This window comes from Capra hircus, chromosome 16 (genome assembly GCF_001704415.2).
Source record: "Capra hircus breed San Clemente chromosome 16, ASM170441v1, whole genome shotgun sequence".
Lineage (NCBI taxonomy): Eukaryota > Metazoa > Chordata > Mammalia > Artiodactyla > Bovidae > Capra > Capra hircus.
The window spans coordinates 18280060-18299990 of record NC_030823.1 but is presented as its reverse complement, the minus strand read 5'-3'; the positions used below and the strand labels follow the sequence as shown (position 1 = coordinate 18299990).

The following is a 19931-nucleotide window of genomic DNA, read 5'->3' as shown; positions in this document are numbered from 1 at the left end:
AAAGGTAACTTTGTAGAAGGTAGAAGTAAACTACTACCTAGTTATACTTAAGTGAATGGGAAGGTACACTAACTTAACAACGTCCACTGTTATACGTATCAGAAGATAAAAAAGTGCTAGTGAAATATCCGAAACAGTATTACGTGGGAGATGATAGATAAGCTGATTTTTATATTACCCATTATAACCATAGCAGTTCTCTCCCTTCCCTTTAGTTTTAACCTTTAATAGCCACCTTCACTCTTGATTTCCTCTTTCTAAAAATATACTGAAGTCAGTTATTATAGCAGTTATTATAAACATTGTTTTTGGCAAGTCAACACGTGACTATTTCTCTCACCCATTATTTTTATTCTGGGCCTCACGTTTCTGGAGCCTGTCAGCCGTTAGAGAAGTTTAATCTCTTTGCAAAAAGAGATTCCAAATACACCACCAAATGTAGGGATTTTTTTTTTTTTTTTTTTGACAGCTGCTGCTTACGTTGGGAAAAATGGTTTGGGAAGAAATATGTAAGAATTGGACTGTATAAATGCGAATTGTAAAAAGACAAAATGATTATTTTTAAGAGCACCACTTGAATCTGGTTATCCAATTGCTAGTATAAATTTCTTCAGAGAATAATGAAAGCATTCATTTATTTTGCTCTAACTGATGACACAATCTTAGGTTTTTTCTTTGTTGTTTTTGCAAAGGGGTGAAAGAAAGGAAACTTTGCTGAATGTTCTACATTTGACCCACAAATAGCTACTTTTGGTTTTAGGGCTGATTTAATCCTTACCTTAAAAAAATGCCTATTTGCTGCCGTCATTTTTCCTGTCAAAACCAAATTAAATGTGTGTGCTTCTCCATTACTGATTGAAGAAAAAACTGCTTAGACAATTACTATCTCACCACCTTTAGGGCAAAGAGCACCGCCTTTAAACAAGGGTCACCATGAAGGCTTTATTCTCAGTTCTGAGTGTCTTTAAAGATAAAGCAATTCATATCAGATTTCATGATACAATTCTCTAAAGGAGGTTAAAGAGATCCACGTTTTTCTTTTGGCCTAAAATGGCTTTTCTTCATTTAGTTTATGAGACACATTTTCAATAAATTTTGCTCAGTTCTCCTGGAGCTGGGAGGAAAAAACAAAAAAATAAAAGCTAGGACACAGAATGGCTGGAAGATAGGTACTTGTAGAAAAGCATGTGTTTTTTTTCAAGAATGTAAATTTAATAATCCATTAATTAATTAATGGGATTTTTTTTTGCCTTTGTTGAAGATTTTAGTAGGAGTAACTCCTACGTAGCAGAAGGAGGTATTTTCCCTGTTTTGTTTAGAGAGCAGGACTCCATTTCAACTTACAAATTACTGCTCAGGATCTTTAAGATATTCATTGAATACTGGCACAGAGTTGAGTTTTTGGATTGTGTACCAAAATGATTTCCTACATATCTATCTAGATGTTGAGGATTGAATGATTACCCTCTGCCTTTGGGTCAGAAGTGATTTCATATCTTTGTCTTACTCCCTGAACTTATATACAGGAATCCGATGTCCACCATTTTCAGGCACAGTTTGCCCTAGTTATATACAATTGTATCATTATAATTTAAATAGATTTTAAAAACTGGGAAAGATTTGGGGGGAAAGTAAGAAATGTGACTTTAAATTCAACACACTGAAAAGAAAAGAATGAGAATGGGTAGTATAAATAGAAGGCCAGAGACATTACTCTGCCAACAAAGGTCCGTCCAGTCAAGGTATGGTATTTTCAGTAGTCATGTATGGATGTGAGAGTTGGACTGTGAAGAAAGCTGAGTGCCGAAGAATTGATGCTTTTGAACTGTGGTGTTGGAAGAGACTCTTGAGAGTCCCTTGGACTGCAAGGAGATCAGTCCTGGGTGTTCTTTGGAAGGAATGATGCTAAAGCTGAAGCTCCAGTACTTTGGCCACTTCATGCGAAGAGCTGACTCATTGGAAAAGACTCTGATGCTGGGAGGGATTGGGGGCAGGAGGAGAAGGGGATGACAGAGGATGAGATGGCTGGATGGCATCACTGACTCGATGGACATGAGTCTGAGTGAACTCCGGGAGCTGGTGATGGATAGGGAGGCCTGGTGTGCTGCGATTCATGGGGTCGCAAAGAGTTGGACATGACTGAGCGACTGAACTGAACTGAACTGGGATAAGTTTAAGGCTTCTTTCCATTTCCTTGTGTTTTTCTATGCCTGATGGTGGTGGTTTAGTCGCTATGTCATGTCTGACTCTTGCACTCCCATGGACTGTAGCCTGTTAGGCTCCTCTGTCCGTGGGGTTCTCCAGGCAATACTGGAGTGGGTTGCCATTTCCTTCTCCAGGGAATCTTCCTGACCTGGGAATTGAACCTGAGTCTTCTGCACTGCAGGCAGAGACTTTACCAACTGAGCTACAAGGGAAGCCATTTTCTATTCTTGCTGCTGCTGCTAAGTCACTTCAGTAGTGTCCGACTCTCTGCGACCCCATAGATGGCAGCCTACCAGGCTCCTCCATCCCTGGGATTCTCCAGGCAAGAATACTAGAGTAGGTTTCCATTTCCTACAACTCACTTATTTCCTATCTTCTACCACTTCTGCCTTTTGCTAATTTCTGTTAATCTTTCAAGTTAATCTTTCAGTCCTTGGTTTAGATGAAGCTTCATTCATTCAGTGAATATTTAATAAGTTCCTAATAGTTGCTAGTTATCACTCTGGGGAATGAGGTAACAGCAGTAAATAAAACAGCAAAAAGAAACAAAGCCAAACTTCTCCTTATTGAGTTTAGACTCTAGGCAGAAAGAGGAGACTAAAAAGCGGAAAAATAAATAAAATATGTAATATGTTTGGTGTGGACAGAGAATAGCTGATAGGGAAGGGGGTTGGCAAGGATGGTACTACAGTTTTAGGAAGGGTATTAGGAGGGATTTTGCTAAAATGACAATTAAAGAAATTAAGGAAACATCTGAAGGAGGTGTGGCAAATAGCCAGCAGGTGTCTGTAGGAGTAATATCAAGGAGTAGGAACAGAAAATATGAAGGCTTTGAGGAAAATGGGTGCCTGGAATGTTTGAGGGGGGTGTGTGCTCAGACACTCAGTCTTGTCCAACTCTTTGCAACCCCATGTACTGTAGCCTGCCAGACTTCTCTTTCCATGGGATTCTCCAGGCAAGAATACTGGACTAGGTTTCCATTTCCTCCACCAGGAGAGCTCCCCAATTCAGAGACTGAATCTGTGTCTCCTACACCATTGGAAGGCAGATTGTTTACCACTATCACCAATGAGGAAGCCCTTCAGGAGGGCAGTGTAGCTAGACCAGAGAGCAGAGGGACATACTAATAAAGACAACTCAGCGGTAGCAAGGAAACAGATTGAATGAGGATTTGTAGAACTTGTTGAAAAAGACCCTGATGCTGGGAAAGATTGAGGGCAAGAGGAGAAGAGAACGACAGAGGATGAGATGGTTGGATGGCATCACTGACTCAGTGGACATGAGTCTGAACAAACTCAGGGAGATAGTGAAGTACATCTCAGCCTGGCGTGCTGCAGTTCATGGGGTTTCAAAGAGTCAGACATGACTTAGCGACTGAACGACAACTTGGTGCAAGAACCAGTTGCTTTATATACAGTAAATCAATGAAGATTAGTAGCACATATCTTCCCACAAAAATACACAAAAAAACCCACAAAATGGCTTAAAAGGCTTAAATGTAATACACAACATGACAAAACTCATAGAAGAGAACATAGGCCAGATATTCTCGGACAAATTTTACCAGTGTTGTCTTAGATCAATCTCCCAAGGCAATGTAAATATTGATAAAAGCAAAAATAAGCAAATGGGACATAATCAAACTTATAAGCTTTTTACAGCAAAGGAAACCTTAAACAGAATGTAAAGATAACCTACAGACTGGGAGAAAATATTCACAAATGATGCAACTGACAGGATTAATTTCCAAAATATACAAACAACTCATACAACTTAATAACAAACAAACAACCCAATTGAAAAGCAGTAGAAGACCTAAATAGACATTTCTCCAAAGAAGACATATAAATGGCCAATAAGCACATGAAAAGATGCTCAGTATTGCTAATTAAGAGAAATGCAAATAAAAATTACAATGAGGTACCACTTCACACCAGTCAAAACTCGTTGTTCAGTCACTCAGTCACGTCTGACTCTTTGCGACTAGATGGACTGCACCACGCCAGGCTTCTTTGTCCTTCACCATCTCCCAGAAGCTTACTCAAATTCGTCCATTGAGTCGGTGATGCCATCCAAGGATCTCATCCTTGACCCTTTTTGTATAGTTCTGTGTATTCTTGCTACCGTTTCTTAATCTCTTTTGCTTCTGTTAGTTCCATACCATTTCTTTCCTTTATTGTGCCCATTTTGCATGAAATGTTTCCTTGGTTCTCTAATTTTCTTGAAAAGATTTCTCATCTTTCCTGTTTTATTGTTTTCCTCTATTTCTTTGCACTGATCACTTAGGAAGACTTTCTTATTTCTTCTTTCTATTCTTTGGAACTCTGCATGCAGATGGGTATATCTTTCCTTTTCTTCTTTGCTTTCCACTTCTCTTCTTTTCTCAGCTATTTGTAGGGCCTCCTTAGATGACCATTTTGTCTTTTTTCATTTCTTTTTCTTGGGAAAGGTTTTGATCACCACCTCCTGTACAATGTCACAAGCCTCCGTCCATAGTTCTTCAGACACTCTATCAGATCTAATTGATTAAAACAGTCCTGGGAGCCACAGTGAGCTGGCATAAGTCCTTTTGAAGGAGGTCGCAATTACTGTCATTATCCCTACCATTAAGGTGTTGTCATCTGCATAGCTGAGGTTATTGATATTTCTCCTGGCAATCTTGATTCCAGCTTGTGCGTTATCCAGCCGGGCATTTCCCATGATTTACTCTGCATATAAGTTAAATAAGCAGGGTGACAATATACAGCCTTGACATGTTCCTTTCCCGATTTGAAACCAGTCTGTTGTTTCACATCCAGTTTTAACTGTTGCTTCTTGACCTGCATACAGATTTCTCAGGAGCAGGTCAGGTGATCTGGTATTCCCATCTCTTGAAGAATTTTCCATAGTTTGTTGTGATCCACACAGTCAAAGGCTTTGGCGTAGTCAATAAAGCAGAAGTATATGTTTTCTGGAACTCTCTTTCTTTTTTGATTAGCCACTGGATGTTGGCTATTTGATCTTTGGATATTCTGCCATTTCTGCATCCAGCTTGAACATCTGAAAGTTCACAGTTCACATACTGTTGAAGCCTGGCTTGGAGAATTTTGAGCATTACTTTGCTAATGTGTGAGATGAATGCAATTTTGTGGTAGTTTGAGCATTCTTTGGCATTGCCTTTCTTTGGGATTGGAATGAAAACTGACCTTTTGCAGTCCTGTGGCCACTGCTGAGTTTTTCAGATTTGCTGGCATATTGAGTGCAGCACTTTCACAGCATTGTCTTTTAGGGTTTGAAATAGCTCAAGTAGTGATGCTTCCTAAGGCTCACTTGACATTCCAGGATGTCTGGCTCTAGGTGAGTGATCACACCATTGTGGTTATTTGGGTCATGAAGATCTTTAGTTCTTCTGTGTTCTTGCCACCTCTTCTTAATATTTTCTGTTAGGTCCATACCATTTCTGTCCTTTATTGTGCCCACCTTTGCATGAAATGTTCCCTTGGAATCTCTTATTTTCTTGAAGAGATCTCTAGTCTTTCCTATTCTATTGTTTTCTTCTATTTCTTTGCATTGATCATTGAGGAATATTTTCTTATCTATCCTTGAATATTCTGCTGAATATTCATTGGAAGGACTGATGATGAAGCTGAAACTCCAAAACTTTGGCCGCCTGATGTGAAGAACTGACTCATTGGAAAAGACCCTGATGCTGGGAAAGATTGAGGGCAGGAGGAGAAGGGGACGACAGAGGATAAGATGGTTGGATGGCATCACTGAATTGATGGGCATGAGTTTAAGTAAGCTCTGAGAGATGGTGAAGGACAGGGAAGCCTGGTGTGCTGCAGTCCATGGGTTTGCAAAAAGTTGGACATGACTGAGTAACTAAACTGAACTGACTGAACTGATCCCTGCCATAGTTTGGCCCCAGGCCAAGCTAAAGAGAAGGAACACAGCTACATCCATCAGCAGAAAATTGGATTAAAGATTTAATGAGCATGGCCTGCCCACCAGAGCAAGATCCAGTTTTCTCCACAGCCAGTCCATCCCACCAGGAAGCTTCCATGAGCCTTTTATCTTCATCTTTCAGAGGCAGACAGACTGAAAGCAACAATTACAGGAAACTAACCAAACATCACATGGATCACAGCCTTGTCAAACTCATTGAAACTATGAGCCATCTGTGTAGGGTCACCCAAGATGAACGGGTCATGGCAGAGAGTTCTGACGAAACGTGGTCCACTGGAGAAGGGAATGGCAGACCACTTTAGTATTCTTGTCTTGAGAACACCATGAACTATATGAAAAGGCAAAAGGATATGACATTGAAGTAAGTGTCCAATATGCTACTGGAGAAAAGTGGAGAAATAGGTCCAGAAGGGATGAAGAGGCTGAGCCAAACCATAAATAGTGCTCAGTTGTGGATGTGTCTGGTGGTGCAAGTAAAGTCTAATGCTCTAAAGAACAATATTGCATAGGAACCTGGAATGTTAGGTCCACAAATCAAAGTAAATTGGAATTGGTCAAACAGAGATGGCAAGAGTGAACATTGACATTTTAGGAATCAGTGAACTAAAATGGACTGGAATGGGTGAATTTAATTCAGATGACCATTATAGCTGCTACTGTGGGCAAGAACCCCTTAGAGGAAATGAGTAACCCTCATAGTCAACAAAAGAGTCCAAAATGCAGTACTTGGGTGCAATCTCAAAAATGATAGAATAATCTCTGTTCATTTTCAAGGCAAACCATTCAGTATCACAGTAATCCATGTCTATACCCCAACCACTAATGCCAAAGAAGCTGAAGTTGAATGGCTCTTTGAAGACCTACAAGAACTTATAGAAGTAATATAAAAGAAAAATGTCCTTTTCATCATAGAGGACTGGAATGCAAAAGTAGGAAGTCAAGAGACACCTGGAGTAACAGTCAAGTTTGGCCTTGGAGTACAAAATGAAGCCAGGCAAAGGCTAACAGAGTTTTGCCAACAGAACACACTGGTCATAGCAAACACCCTCTTCCAACAACACGAGAGAAGACTCTACACATGGACATCACCATGTGGTCAATACCAAAATCAGATTGATTATATTCTTTGGAGCTCTATACAAAGTCAGCAAAAACAAGACCAGGAGCTGGCTATGGCTCAGATTATGAACTCTTTATTGCAAAATTCAGACATAAATTGAAGAAAGTAGAGAACATCACTAGGCCAATCAGAATGGCCATCACCAAAAGTCAAAAATCATAAAAGCTAATGAGCATGTGGAGGAAAAGGAATCCTCGTATATTGTTGGTAAGAATGTAAATTGGTGCAGACATTATGGAAAACAGTATGGATGTTCCTTAAACTAAAAATAGAGCTCTCATATGATCCAGTGATCCTACATTTGTGCAAAAATCCAGAAAACTCTAATTCAAGTAGATGCATGCAGGCCAGTGTTCATAGCAGCATTATTCACAATAGCCAAGATACGAAAGCAACCTAAATGTCCATTGACAGATGAGTGAATAAAGATGTGGTATATATACACAATGGAGTACTACTCAGCCATAAAGAAAGTATGAGTTAATGCCGTTTGCAACAATATGAATTGACCTAGAAATTATCATACTAAGTGAAGTCAGTCAGAAAGAGAAAGACAAATAACATATGATATCACTTACACGTGGCATCTAAAGCATGATACAAATGGACTTACTTACAAAACATAAACAGACCCACAGACTTAGAAAATGAACTTATAGTTATCAGGGAAAGGATGGAGAAAGGCATAGACTAGGAGTTTGGAACTGACATGTAGATACTGCTTATTTAAAATATGTAACGAACAAAGACTTATTGTATAGCAGAAAGTAATGGTGAACAGTTTTCTTCCTAGACATGGAAGACATGATAAGAACTTGACTTTTTAAGGAAAGGACATTGTAGGCATAAAAACAACTTCCAGATTTAGGGATAGGAAATGTTGAAAAAGTTACTGAGATGCTTTTTAGCTAATTCTAATAATCTTTTAGAAGTCATCTTTTCTGTATGGATAAAATAGGAAAAAGAACTAAAGATACATTGAGACAATTAACAGCATCAAATATTTGTGATCATCTGTATACCAAAAGCATTCTTTTTCAACCATTTTTATAAATTGAAATATAGTTAATAAGCAGTGTTTTGTTAACTTTAAGTGCATAGCAGTGATCATATATATATATATGTATACATACCTCTCTCTATATATACACATACCTATATATATGTATTTAGATTCTTTTCTATTGTAGGTTATTAGAAGATATTGAATATAGTTCCCTGTGATATATACTAATAGTAGGTTCCTTAGGTTCCTTATTATTTATTTTATGCAACATATGCACACTACCAAAAGCATTCTTAAATGTGGAATTGTACATAAAATGTTCCTAGATAGTACCAACAGACAATGGGCTGACTCTATCCCATTCCCTATGAAATCAATAATGAAACAATTGGCACATTTTTCCATTGTGTGTGTGTGTAAATTAATAGCTACTTTTTAAAGTAAATAGAGTAATAGTTTTAGAAAAAGTGGCCACGAGATTTTCCTATCCCCTCAAGATTGGACAAAGAAAATTACTTACATTCCTATGTTAAATTTCTAGAGATTGATTAAGCTGGAGGTTTGTTCCTAGCAGGTTGCAGTATATGGAGGGAGAGCTTGAAGAGGTGTCATGGCCTGCATACAGGCTTAGTTGCTCAATCATGCCTGACTCCTTGTGACCCCATGGACTGTAGCTCATCAGGATCCTATGTCTGTGGGATTTTTCAGGCCAGAATACCTGAGTGGGTTGCCATTTCCTCCTCTAGAGGAACTTCACAACCCAGTCCTGCATTTCAGGTGGATTCTTTACCCATTGAGCCATCAGGGAAACCCGATAGATGTCATGGAGAGAGGAGTAAATCCAAATTACCCTGTTTAGGGTGTAAATGTAGTCACTTAGGCATGAATCACTTCCAGGGTCTGGCTTGTCTGAGTCTTTATGTCAGAGACAGAGTTCTGTTGGAGAAGGGGTTGGGGATGAATGGAGCAGGGAGGAAAGGAGAAGGGACCAGGGAGAGGAGTTTTGAAATGTGAGCTCATGGGAGATAATAAAGAGAAACAAAACTAGTCAGAAAATCTTGAATAATATAGCTGTGTCAGAAGTCATTTCCCTGCAGCATCTTTCATATGGTCAAAGAGAAGGAAGATTTAAGAAGTTATCGGTAAATCAAACCAACAGTGGGAACACATACACATTCCAACTACTTGTGTGCAACATTCTGCAAAGGTGAAGAATTCCTGTATGACACATTTTATGTGTTAAAAATGATGCCTTTTCTTTATTGCTTAGAACTGCAACACTGTAGTTTGTGTTGGTGGTTTTATTTTTGGAGTATTTATTAGTCAATCAGTCAATTAGTATTTACTGAGCTTCTGCCCAGCACGTAGGGCATGCTCATCAAATTTGCAAATGACACAAATCTTGGAGGATGTTAAATACATTGGATGAGAGACATAGCATCCAAAAAGATTTTGACAGCCTGGAGCAATGGGCTGAATCTAACAAGATGAAATATATTGTGGATAAATATAAATTCCTGTCCTTGGATTCACAAAACTAACTGCATATGTACAGGATGGGGTAGATATGCTTTAACAGTCAGCTCAACTTAATTTATCAGTTTTAGCTATATGATGTCATTGCCAGAAATGTATCATACAAGTTTGGATTACATTAAGGTGATAATCTTATTTCAATTTGGTGAGAGGCCACATGTAGAGATTGTAGTATTTCTGGAGCCATATTTTAAAAGAGAGACCCAAAGCCATGTCATATTTAGAACACCACAGAAGCCAAACACATTTATCTTGAAGAAAAGACTTGGGAGAAAAATATGTGTGAACTCTTGTGTGGGAAAGTGATTGGATTTGTTTCATGTGGTCTCAGTAATTAGAGCTGGGGCCTAAGAATTGAATTTATAAAGAGACATCTTCCAGTTCATTTAGAATAGTAAAAGCTGTTCAAAGATGAAAGGTTTCCTAAAGTCTGCAGAGTCAGAATAGTGCAGCAGGTGAATCTGAGAGTCCTCATTTTGGGGATAGTACTAATAACATGGCAGAGGGGGATTTGAGAAGCTGGTAAGATACTATAAGTAAAGCTCAAAACACTGCCAGGAAAATGGCAAATGATTATATTGCTCATTCGGGTTGTTACCCTTCTTATGATGGGAGGCATTGATATAAAACCTGAATCATCACTTTGTTGAGTTAAAGCAAAGTAACTCAATGGGTAGGTCTGATAAACTAGATGGTGGCTATTTCCAAATGCTAACTGGGTGTAGCTAATTAAAATTGGTTAAAACAGTCTCTAGAACCAGTCACTCCTCTATGTGACTTTGAAAAATGTAACCTTTTTATATTTAATTGTCTATGATTCCATTTCATTACTTGGAGATAATTCCAAATCTGTCTCAGGTTGTTGTAAAGATAAAAGAAAACTTTAGGACAATGCTCAGTATCCTAGCTTCTCAATAAATGTGAACACTTTTGATAATGCTGAAGGAGTCAATAAAGAATCCTTGTAGGATTTAGGACTTGAGATATATATTTTGAAAATACTAAGAATTTAAGTAAATGAAAAAGCAGTAGCAAGTTTATCACCATATGGAAATAGCTTAAATATAACATTAAAATAGAATTAAGCATTGTGTGATTATCAGACAGTGAGGAAATCTCACCATTTAAGTGAAGTTGACTCTTGGTGACCAGTTGGAAATAAAAATGGATGGAACGAGAGAGGGAAAACCTCAGAAGACCTTTAGTTTAGGACAGTAAGCAGAGTGGCATTCCACATGCTTTCAGGTAGAGGATGAAACATACATGTGATATTTTAAAATAACCTTATGAAGTTTTCAGAATAAACTGTCGTCCTTATGCTTAAAAATTATAGATGGAATAGTTGAATCTTTTATGCAAATCCTTCTTTAACCTAGAAATAGAAATTCTATTTTAGGACAATTTCTATTTCAGAAAGTCCAAACACTTTTTCCTTCATAAAGTTTTCCCTTCAGATTCATATCTGTAGGGAAAAGTAGTTTTCTTTTTTTGTTTGAAATCTTTAGCATTCAAGATGATGATCTTTATATTTGTATCACCCATCCTCATCTTCTGAGAGTGAGTCTGAATTTCAGATCTGTTGCCAAACCACTTGTATTTAATCTATGAGAGAGATGTTATTCAAAATGCTTAAATGGTTTTGCTTTAAAATGAGATCTGTCAAATTAATGAAACATATTCTTGGGAGGCTCATAAGTCAGTTCTAGGAAGATAGGTCCCACAAAGAAAGCCCCAAAAGAGGTTCTACACCACACATTTATGGATTAAGGCACAACTTTTCGAAGCAACTCCATGAAAAAGACAATAAACTTCAATACTTGAGTGAAAAACAACTGTCATCTTTTATAGCGATTCACATACTTTTAGTATACTAAAAATACTCTATGCTTTCATACATATAAACTCCTAGAGGAAATGATTGTGATTTTATTTATTTTTTTGGTGTAACTTACAGGGCCACTGTAGATTCTGGTTTCATGCTGCGCTGAAGTAAATTAAAATTAGGACGATATAGACAACAGAAAAACTGCAAAACTATTTCTCCAATGAGGAAGTCAGCATAGGGACTCTGCCTATTTTTTCCCCAGCCTGAATCAGCATTATTTTGTTTTTGTGTTGTTCTTGGTGGTGGTGGTAGCAGTAGCAGCCAGCCTAAGTAGAAAAGCAACAGAAATCTGGCATTTCAGTGACACAAGAGATTGTTGATAATTACAGGGGGGGCCTGGTTGTATTTTTTCCCTTGGTAGCCTCTCAGCAGATGTATGATTTTCTAGCATCTTGAATTATGCTCCTCTCTAATCAGGCATGAGGATGGTGAGGAATTCTACCTTTTTTTTTTTTTTTTGAGTCTAATATACTCTGGAGCTCAAAGGAATGAGTACAGCCTATCACAGAGACACAAATTTGACACCCCCTCCAAAAAAATTCAATAGAGTAAAATTTGAAGGCCTAAGAGAATGAAGGCTTGAGAATGACATGCCCCCTTGTATTTCCTTTCTGAAATGTTTTTGGGGATCTTGTGAGGGCGTAAAGCTTTTCTACAGCTGCTACTAGTTTTGCCAATTCATTCCTTCAAGCCTCACCAATAAACATGTCCAAACTCCTCTAATCCTCAGAGAGGTGGCGAAAGATAGAGAGGAAGTTCACTTGAGCAGAAGGCTTTCTTTTTACAGATCAGAAATTCCATCATATATATTCCCATTCCCTTAAATAACTGGCAAGGGGATCATCAGGATGAGCTATGGCCAAGAGCCCCCATCATGGTCACAGTTTCAGTGTGATGGCGCCCCAGACCTGAATTGCAAAGTAGTTTAGGGAATCTTGGAATATAAAACATGATACAGAACACCAAAGAGGATTTAATCTTATTTATAGAAAGGTGGTGGTGGTGGTGGGTGGGGGAGAGGCCACAACAGGCAAGAGTGACTTGGGATCATCATTAATCATTTTTTAAGTACCAACAAAGTGAAAACATTCTTCTGGAATTCACTGCAAGTGACACTGAATCCTTCTACTAAGTAAATATGTGATGAGTTGATAAAAAAAAAAAGAAAAAAGAAAAGAAGGTCCTGAACTCTTGACTACAGATATAATACAGTGAATACAGAAAATCAAAAGCATGCTTTCTATCTGACTCAAAATGAAGGTGCACTTAAACTTGTAAAAGACAACATTTTTATTTGAATGATATGACAGAACTGTCACAGGAGTGTTACCTGCTATAAAGAAAGCCGAAGAATTATTACCTTTATTAGACCAGTGACACTGAGCTTTAGCCATACATTTCTAACTTCTGTCCCTCTACAGAGACAATTTTCTTTTCTTAAATAAACTGTCATGCTAGTGTTAATATATTGTTGGCTCTCTCATGCTCTGAGAATACTGCTGATATAAAACATGTATATGTTAGATTGGTAATAGTATCTTTAGTGGAGCTGACTAGAACAAATGTGCTTCCCTCATGGCTGCGCTAATGTGATAAAGGAAAATTGGCTGTTCATCAGCTTTTGGCTGGGTAAAGACAGTAGAGATGGAACCACATTCTTTTTTATGCATTAATACCTTCGAGAACTTTCCACAAGTTATATTTCATGTGCCTGCATGTTGCGCAGAGATGTTGTAAAACATGAGATAATGCTACAAATAACAAAGTAGAAAAGGCTGTATCTTTTATAATGATAACAGTCAAACACCAAATGACAGTAACAGGCTGTAAAAAATGGCATGCAAAAAAAAAAAAAAAAAAAAGGCAGCAGAAGGGTATATATCCAGGTCCGTGAGGAGCTAGTGTGTGATTTTTGGTCTTTATGTTAACGCTTTGTTTTATAATTAAGTCAAATGGAACACAGGGTCTATGCATTTAGGAAAAAATGTAGTTTTAAATGAAAGCAGGTTGGATAGAGAGGAAAAAAGCCAAACTGAATAAGTTTTTGAAGAACTGATATATTGATATTGCCAAGAAATTTTTATAATTGCCAATAGTGTGTGTGTGTAATTTTTTTTTTTAAAGATGGGGACTTTGAAAAGAGTTTCTAAGGCAATTACTCACATGATTTAAAAATATTGGAGGATGGTTGCTTATTTTCATTAATTTTTGAAAGGCTGTTTTATTTTGAATGCTACATTTGATGTTTTTATTTAAGATGTTAGCATCTAACCTTCAACTACAAGATATTACGTTTCTCTCAATGAAGTAATCTGCATAACTTTTTATGATATAATCCAGGGGTAGCCAAATTATAGCTGGCCACCTATTTTTATAAAAGTTTTGCTGGAACACATTTATGCCCATTCATATGCGTATTGTTTGTGGCTGATTTTTCCTGTTACAGCAGAGTTGAACAGTTGTGACCTGAACCATTTAGACCACAAAATCAAATCATTTGGCATACAAATAAAAAATATTTATCTGTTTACAGAAGAAGGTTGTTGACTTCTGGTGTAGAGGGTTGTTAGGGTACCTGATTGATTAGCCTAGACTATGATCAGCAGATTTTTGTTATTCTGTATGGAAGTGCAGGTGAAAATTACCAGCTGGATACCAACACCCAAGAAAATAAATGTTTATAAGGAGTCTTTGTGTCAGTAACCTAAATTGAATTATATTAATATGTAATACATTTCTAGTATATCTGGTTTTGAATATTTTTGCCTTTTGCATTCATTTCTGTTTATTTCCAAATATGACTGTAACAAATTTAACTAATAGCTTAAAGAAGCAGTATCTCCAGAACAACTTATGAAGGCATGGAAGATAGAACTGTGAAATATATGGGACAAACAGTTATGCATACCTTTGAATACCCTGGTATGTATGATCCAGCACAGAATTATTATATGTAGGTTTATGTCTAGATATACAAACACAATATATATCATTTGACCATTAAAGTAAATTCCCAGTCTTTCCAACTGAAGGAAGTAGAGAAGTGGGAAATTAACTTGAGAAAGCTTGCTAATGGCAGTTATTATAAAATAAAAGGTTATGCAATTAAAATAATAATGGCAATAATTTCTTACAGGTACATCAGACAAAAATCAGTTTCTTCATCAATGGTTTGGAAAAGGATAATGCAGCTTTTGATGCAAGAACTCTAAGTGGTTCAATCACAGATTTTGCCTCTGGTGCTATGCAAATAGGACAGAGCTTAAATGGTAAGTTTAGATTTCAGAAAATTATTTGGTTTATTTAATTGTTCCTTGAAAAATGTGTCAAAAATACTTTAAAATACCCAGGTGTATTTGTTTCCTAGGGCTTCTGTAATACATTAGCACCAGTTGGGTGACAGTAATAATAAAGCTGAGTTCATTCCCCTGTGATTCTGGAGTGTAGAAGTCTGAAATCGAGGGCTCAGTGTTGGCCTCTTCTGGAAGTTCTGAGGGGGAGTTCATTCCATGCCTCTCTCTTTCTGGGGGCTTCTAGCAATACTTAGTGTTCCTTGGCTTGTAGCTATTAATATATAACTTCAGTCTTTGCCTCCATCTTCACCTGGCCTTCTCTTCATCTCCCCTTCTCTTCTCTTTTAAAGACACTTGTGATCAGATTTAGGTCCCAGCCTAATCCAGTATTTTCTCATCTCGACATCCTTAATTACATCTGCAAAGACTCTCTTTCCAAATAAAGTCACAATTGCAGGTAGTCTTATTTGTTGAAGGCCATTATTTAACCCACTATATCAGAGAATCTTTAAAATGTCTTTATCATTATTTTTTCAAAGTAAGAACAGTATGTAATAAACTGTATTTTTAAAATTTATTTTTATCAAAGTAAAGTGGAGTTACAGTGTTGTATTAATTTCCGTTCTACAGCAGAGTGACTCGGTTACATATATATATATATATATACACATATACATATATGTATACATATACATATATATACATATACATATATGTATACATATACATATATATATATTCATTCTTTTTTGTATTTTTTCCATTATGGTTATCATAGGATATTGAATATCTTTCCCTTGCTATACAGTAGAATCTTGTCGTTTATCCATTCTATATATACCAGTTTGCATCTGCTAACCCTGGATTCCCAATCCACCTCTCTCCCGCTCCCCTCCTCCTTGGCAACCACAGTCTGTCTTCTGTGTTTCTGATTTTGTTTCTGTTTCATAGATAGGTTCATTTGTGTTAAATTTTAGATTCCACATACAAGTGATATTTTATGGCATTTGTCTTTCTCTGACTTACTTCAGATACTCTAGTTGCATCAGTGTTGCTGCAAATGACATTATTTCACTCTTTTGTTCGGTGCAGTATCATGCCCTTGTATATGGGTACCACCTCTTCTTTAACCGTTCATCTGTTAATGGACATTTCGTTTGTTTCCATGTCTAGGCTGTTGTGAATAATGCTGCTATGAACATAGGGGTGCATATATCTTTCTGAATTGTATTATGTCTGGATATATGACCAGGAGTGGAATTGCTCAATCATATGGTAATTCTGGTTTTGATTTTCTGCTGCTGCTGCTAAGTCGCTTAAGTTGTGTTTGACTCTGTGAGACCCCATAGATGGCAGCCCACCAGGCTCCCCCGTCCCTGGGATTCTCCAGGCAAGAACACTGGAGTGGATTGCCATTTCCTTCTCCAATGCATAAATGTGAAAAGGGAAAGTGTTTCCACAGTGGCTGCACTGATTTCCACTCACAGCCGTGTTGGAGGGTGCCCTTTCCTCCGCACCCTCTTCAGCATTTGCTATTTATAGATTTTTAAAATTGGTGGCCGTTCCGACTGGCATGAGGTGGTAAGTCATTGTAGTTTTGATTTTCATTTCTCTAAAAATTAGTGATTTGAGTACCTTTTCATGTTCCTATTGGCCATCTGTATTTCTTCTTAAGCTATATTTTCTTCTTCCTTTTTATGGTTTGGATTTTATTATATGACTTGTTACAGTAGAACTTAGAATACTAGATAGAAACTGGAAAATAATGGAACAGTCAACATGGAATAAACTAGGTTGATAATGTTCATATCTTTCTACCCTGAAAATAGGCCATATAGTTTTAAGAAGATAGTGTCATATGCTGAAAAGAACAGAAGCTGAATTTAGAATTCTCTTGCAGTAACTAGCACATTGGTCTACAAAATTGACTATACTTAAAAATGGGAATATTAATTGCTTTATATTATTAAACAGTAAATGATCATTATAAGAAAAACTAAACAACATTAAACTCTACAAAATAGGAAAGATTTTCCTTATTTTTTCCTTTATAGATAGAGAGAGTTAATTTTCTTATAACCTTCCACCATTTTTGTACATATAGCTAGAGATGTGGTTATAAATATAATAATTTTCCAAAAATGAAATTATCATACATATGCTTTCTCTGAGCCTTCTAAAAATAAATACTTCCCCTCCAAATGTTATGAGAAACATTTTAATATGCCTTCTCATTTAAAATGACTGCATTGTGCACAGTTGTATAGCTGTAATCAAAACTTTTTGAACACAATCTTATTAATAGATTGCTTCTATTATTTCAAAATTATTAGCAGTTATCTGATTGACAACACTATATATATATTTATATATTATATTTGTGTCTATATCTATTATGCATACACATATATGTGCATTTGAGCAATTGTCTGTGCAATTCCTTAAGACCTTTTACTTTGGTGTCAGTTTTCAAGTCCCATCTCTCTGCTTACTAGCCATGTGACCTGAAATAAATTTTTATGTCTCTAAACTAGAGTTATCTTGAATTTAAAATTATGATGGTGATGATATTACAGTTTCATAATGAGGATCAAATGAGGCTATGTCATAGAAAACAGTACTGTTTTTCCAGCATCTGGTTCTTAGTAGTTGTTCCATATTTGTTGAATGAATGAATGAATGAAAACTGTGCCTTATATATACTAAACTATATTAATATGTACTGCTGTTGCTAATTATAATTATTTTGCTAACCTAAATTGATAGAAATTAGATAGGTTGAAATGGTCATTTTATATTTTAATACATATGAGAATGATTACCCTAAAGCATAAGGACAGATTACCTCATTACCTCATAAGGTTATGAAAATTTACAACCTTGTTTAAAAATATAAGTATTTGTCTTAAACACTAACTAACCTGACAAATAATCCTTTTTTTCTCTTCACTTTTGCCATTCTTCTCACCAAAAAGTATTTTTGGAACCTGCCTTAGAATTATTTTGCCATTAGTGAGATTAAGTAGCTTTCTACATATGTCTGGATAATTTGCATGTCATTTATGAATTCCTTATTGATATTGTATATTCATATTTATACTCTGGAAAATCTTATTTGTAAAAGCTCATTAATGTTAATAATATTATGTTACACATCTTTTTTCTAGCTTTTAGATAGTCATAACTTTTCATTATAGAAATTAAAAAATATTCTCTTATATTTTAGTCAAGGCAAAAACATTCATGCAACATAATACATAAATATTAAGGGATACAGCTTTATGAATTTTTAATCTGTATATATACTTGCATAATTCTCATCCAGAAAAAGTTATCAAACAGTTCCTGGATTTCAAACACTCCGGTGAATACCAGCTCTAAAGGGAAACAAAGAATAGTGTCAGTAGAGAAACCTCTATCAGCATAAATTAGTGTTGGCTGTTCTTGAATGTTCAAGCGCTTTAAATCATGCAAGTGAGTACTCTTGTGTGTGATTTCTTTTCTAAGCACTATACCAATAAGAGATATCTCTATAGTGTGCTGCTATTTCTTTAAGCTTTAGGAAATACTTATTTACTTTTTCAAAGTGGGTATTTTAACCAATGATGTTTGAGAATGTTGGTGTTCCATGTCCTTACCGACACTTAATATTCTCATACATTATTGTTGTTTGCCATTATGGTGGCTTTATGGTGCATTTTCTGATGATTGATGGTATTGAGAACATTTTCATATGCTTCTTGGCCATGGTTATTCTCTTTTGTGAGCTACCGATATAAATTTCTGCTAATTTTTAGTTGAATGGCTTGTCTTTTTTATAGGGAAGGGAAGGGAAAGTCACTCAGTCGTGTCCGACTCTTTGCGACCCCATGGACTGTAGCCTACCAGGCTTCTCAGTCCATGGGATATTCCAGGCTAGAGTACTGGAGTGGGTTGCCATTTCCTTCTCCAGGGGATCTTCCCGACCCAGGGATTGAAGCCGGGTCTCCCGCATTGGAGGCAGACGCTTTACCCACTGAGCCACAATGGAGGAATTTAATATTTTGTATTTGAATTCTTTGAGAGATAAATGGACTTCAAATATAACCTTCTGAGTTACAGCTAATACTATCAGTTTCCTTTGATCAACAGAAGTTCTTAATTTCAGTGAAGTCCAATTTATGTTTATTTTAAACTTCATGAGGTCGCAAAGAGTCGAACATGACTGAGTGACTGAACTGAACTGAACTGAATACTTTTTATGTGATGTTTAGAATATCTTTGCAAACCCTGAAAATATAAAGTGTAGGAGAACACCCAAAATCTCTAAAAATGTTCTCCTGTGCTTTATTTTAAAAGTGATATTATTTTGCGTCTCAAATTTAGATTGATGTTCTATCTGGGATTGATTTTTGGGTATAGTATGAAGTAGGAGTCAAGATTCTATTTACTTCCCCACCTGGAATTTTAATTAACTCTGAAACATTTTCATCACTTCTCCACTACTTTGCAATGGCAGCTTTGTCACAAATTACATCCCTGTTACATGAAGGCAGTGAGTTCCTGAGCTCCCTAATTTGTTTCAGTGATCTGTTTGTCCATACTGCTGCTGCTAAGTCGCTTCAGTTGTGCCCAACTCTGTGCAACACCATAGATGGCAGCCCACCGGGCTCCCCCATCCCTGGGATTCTCTAGGCAAGAACACTGGAGTAGGTTGCCATTTCCTTCTCCAATGCATGAAAGTGAAAAGTCAAAGTGAAGTCGCTCAGTTGTGTCTGACTCTTAGCGACCCCATGGACTGCAGCCTACCAGGCTCCTCCATCTGTGGGATTTTCCAGGCAAGAGTACTGGAGTGGGGTGCCATTGCCTTCTCCCTGTTTGCCCATACGTATAGCTAAAACATTTAGTTTTCATTTTTTTAGCCTCATAAGAGTTCTTACTGTCTAGAAGGATTTAATTTCT

General features: G+C 36.8%; 1 protein-coding gene across 1 annotated transcript in view; it reads left to right on the top strand.

The window, feature by feature from the left end:
- The window catches only part of USH2A (usherin), a 935662-nt gene that overhangs the window by 51845 nt on the left and 863886 nt on the right, over window positions 1-19931 (top strand). Inside the window, exon 4 of the mRNA XM_005690572.2 lies at window positions 14834-14966. Coding sequence (XP_005690629.2) covers window positions 14834-14966 — 133 coding nt within the window. The remainder of the gene's footprint in view (window positions 1-14833; window positions 14967-19931) is intronic.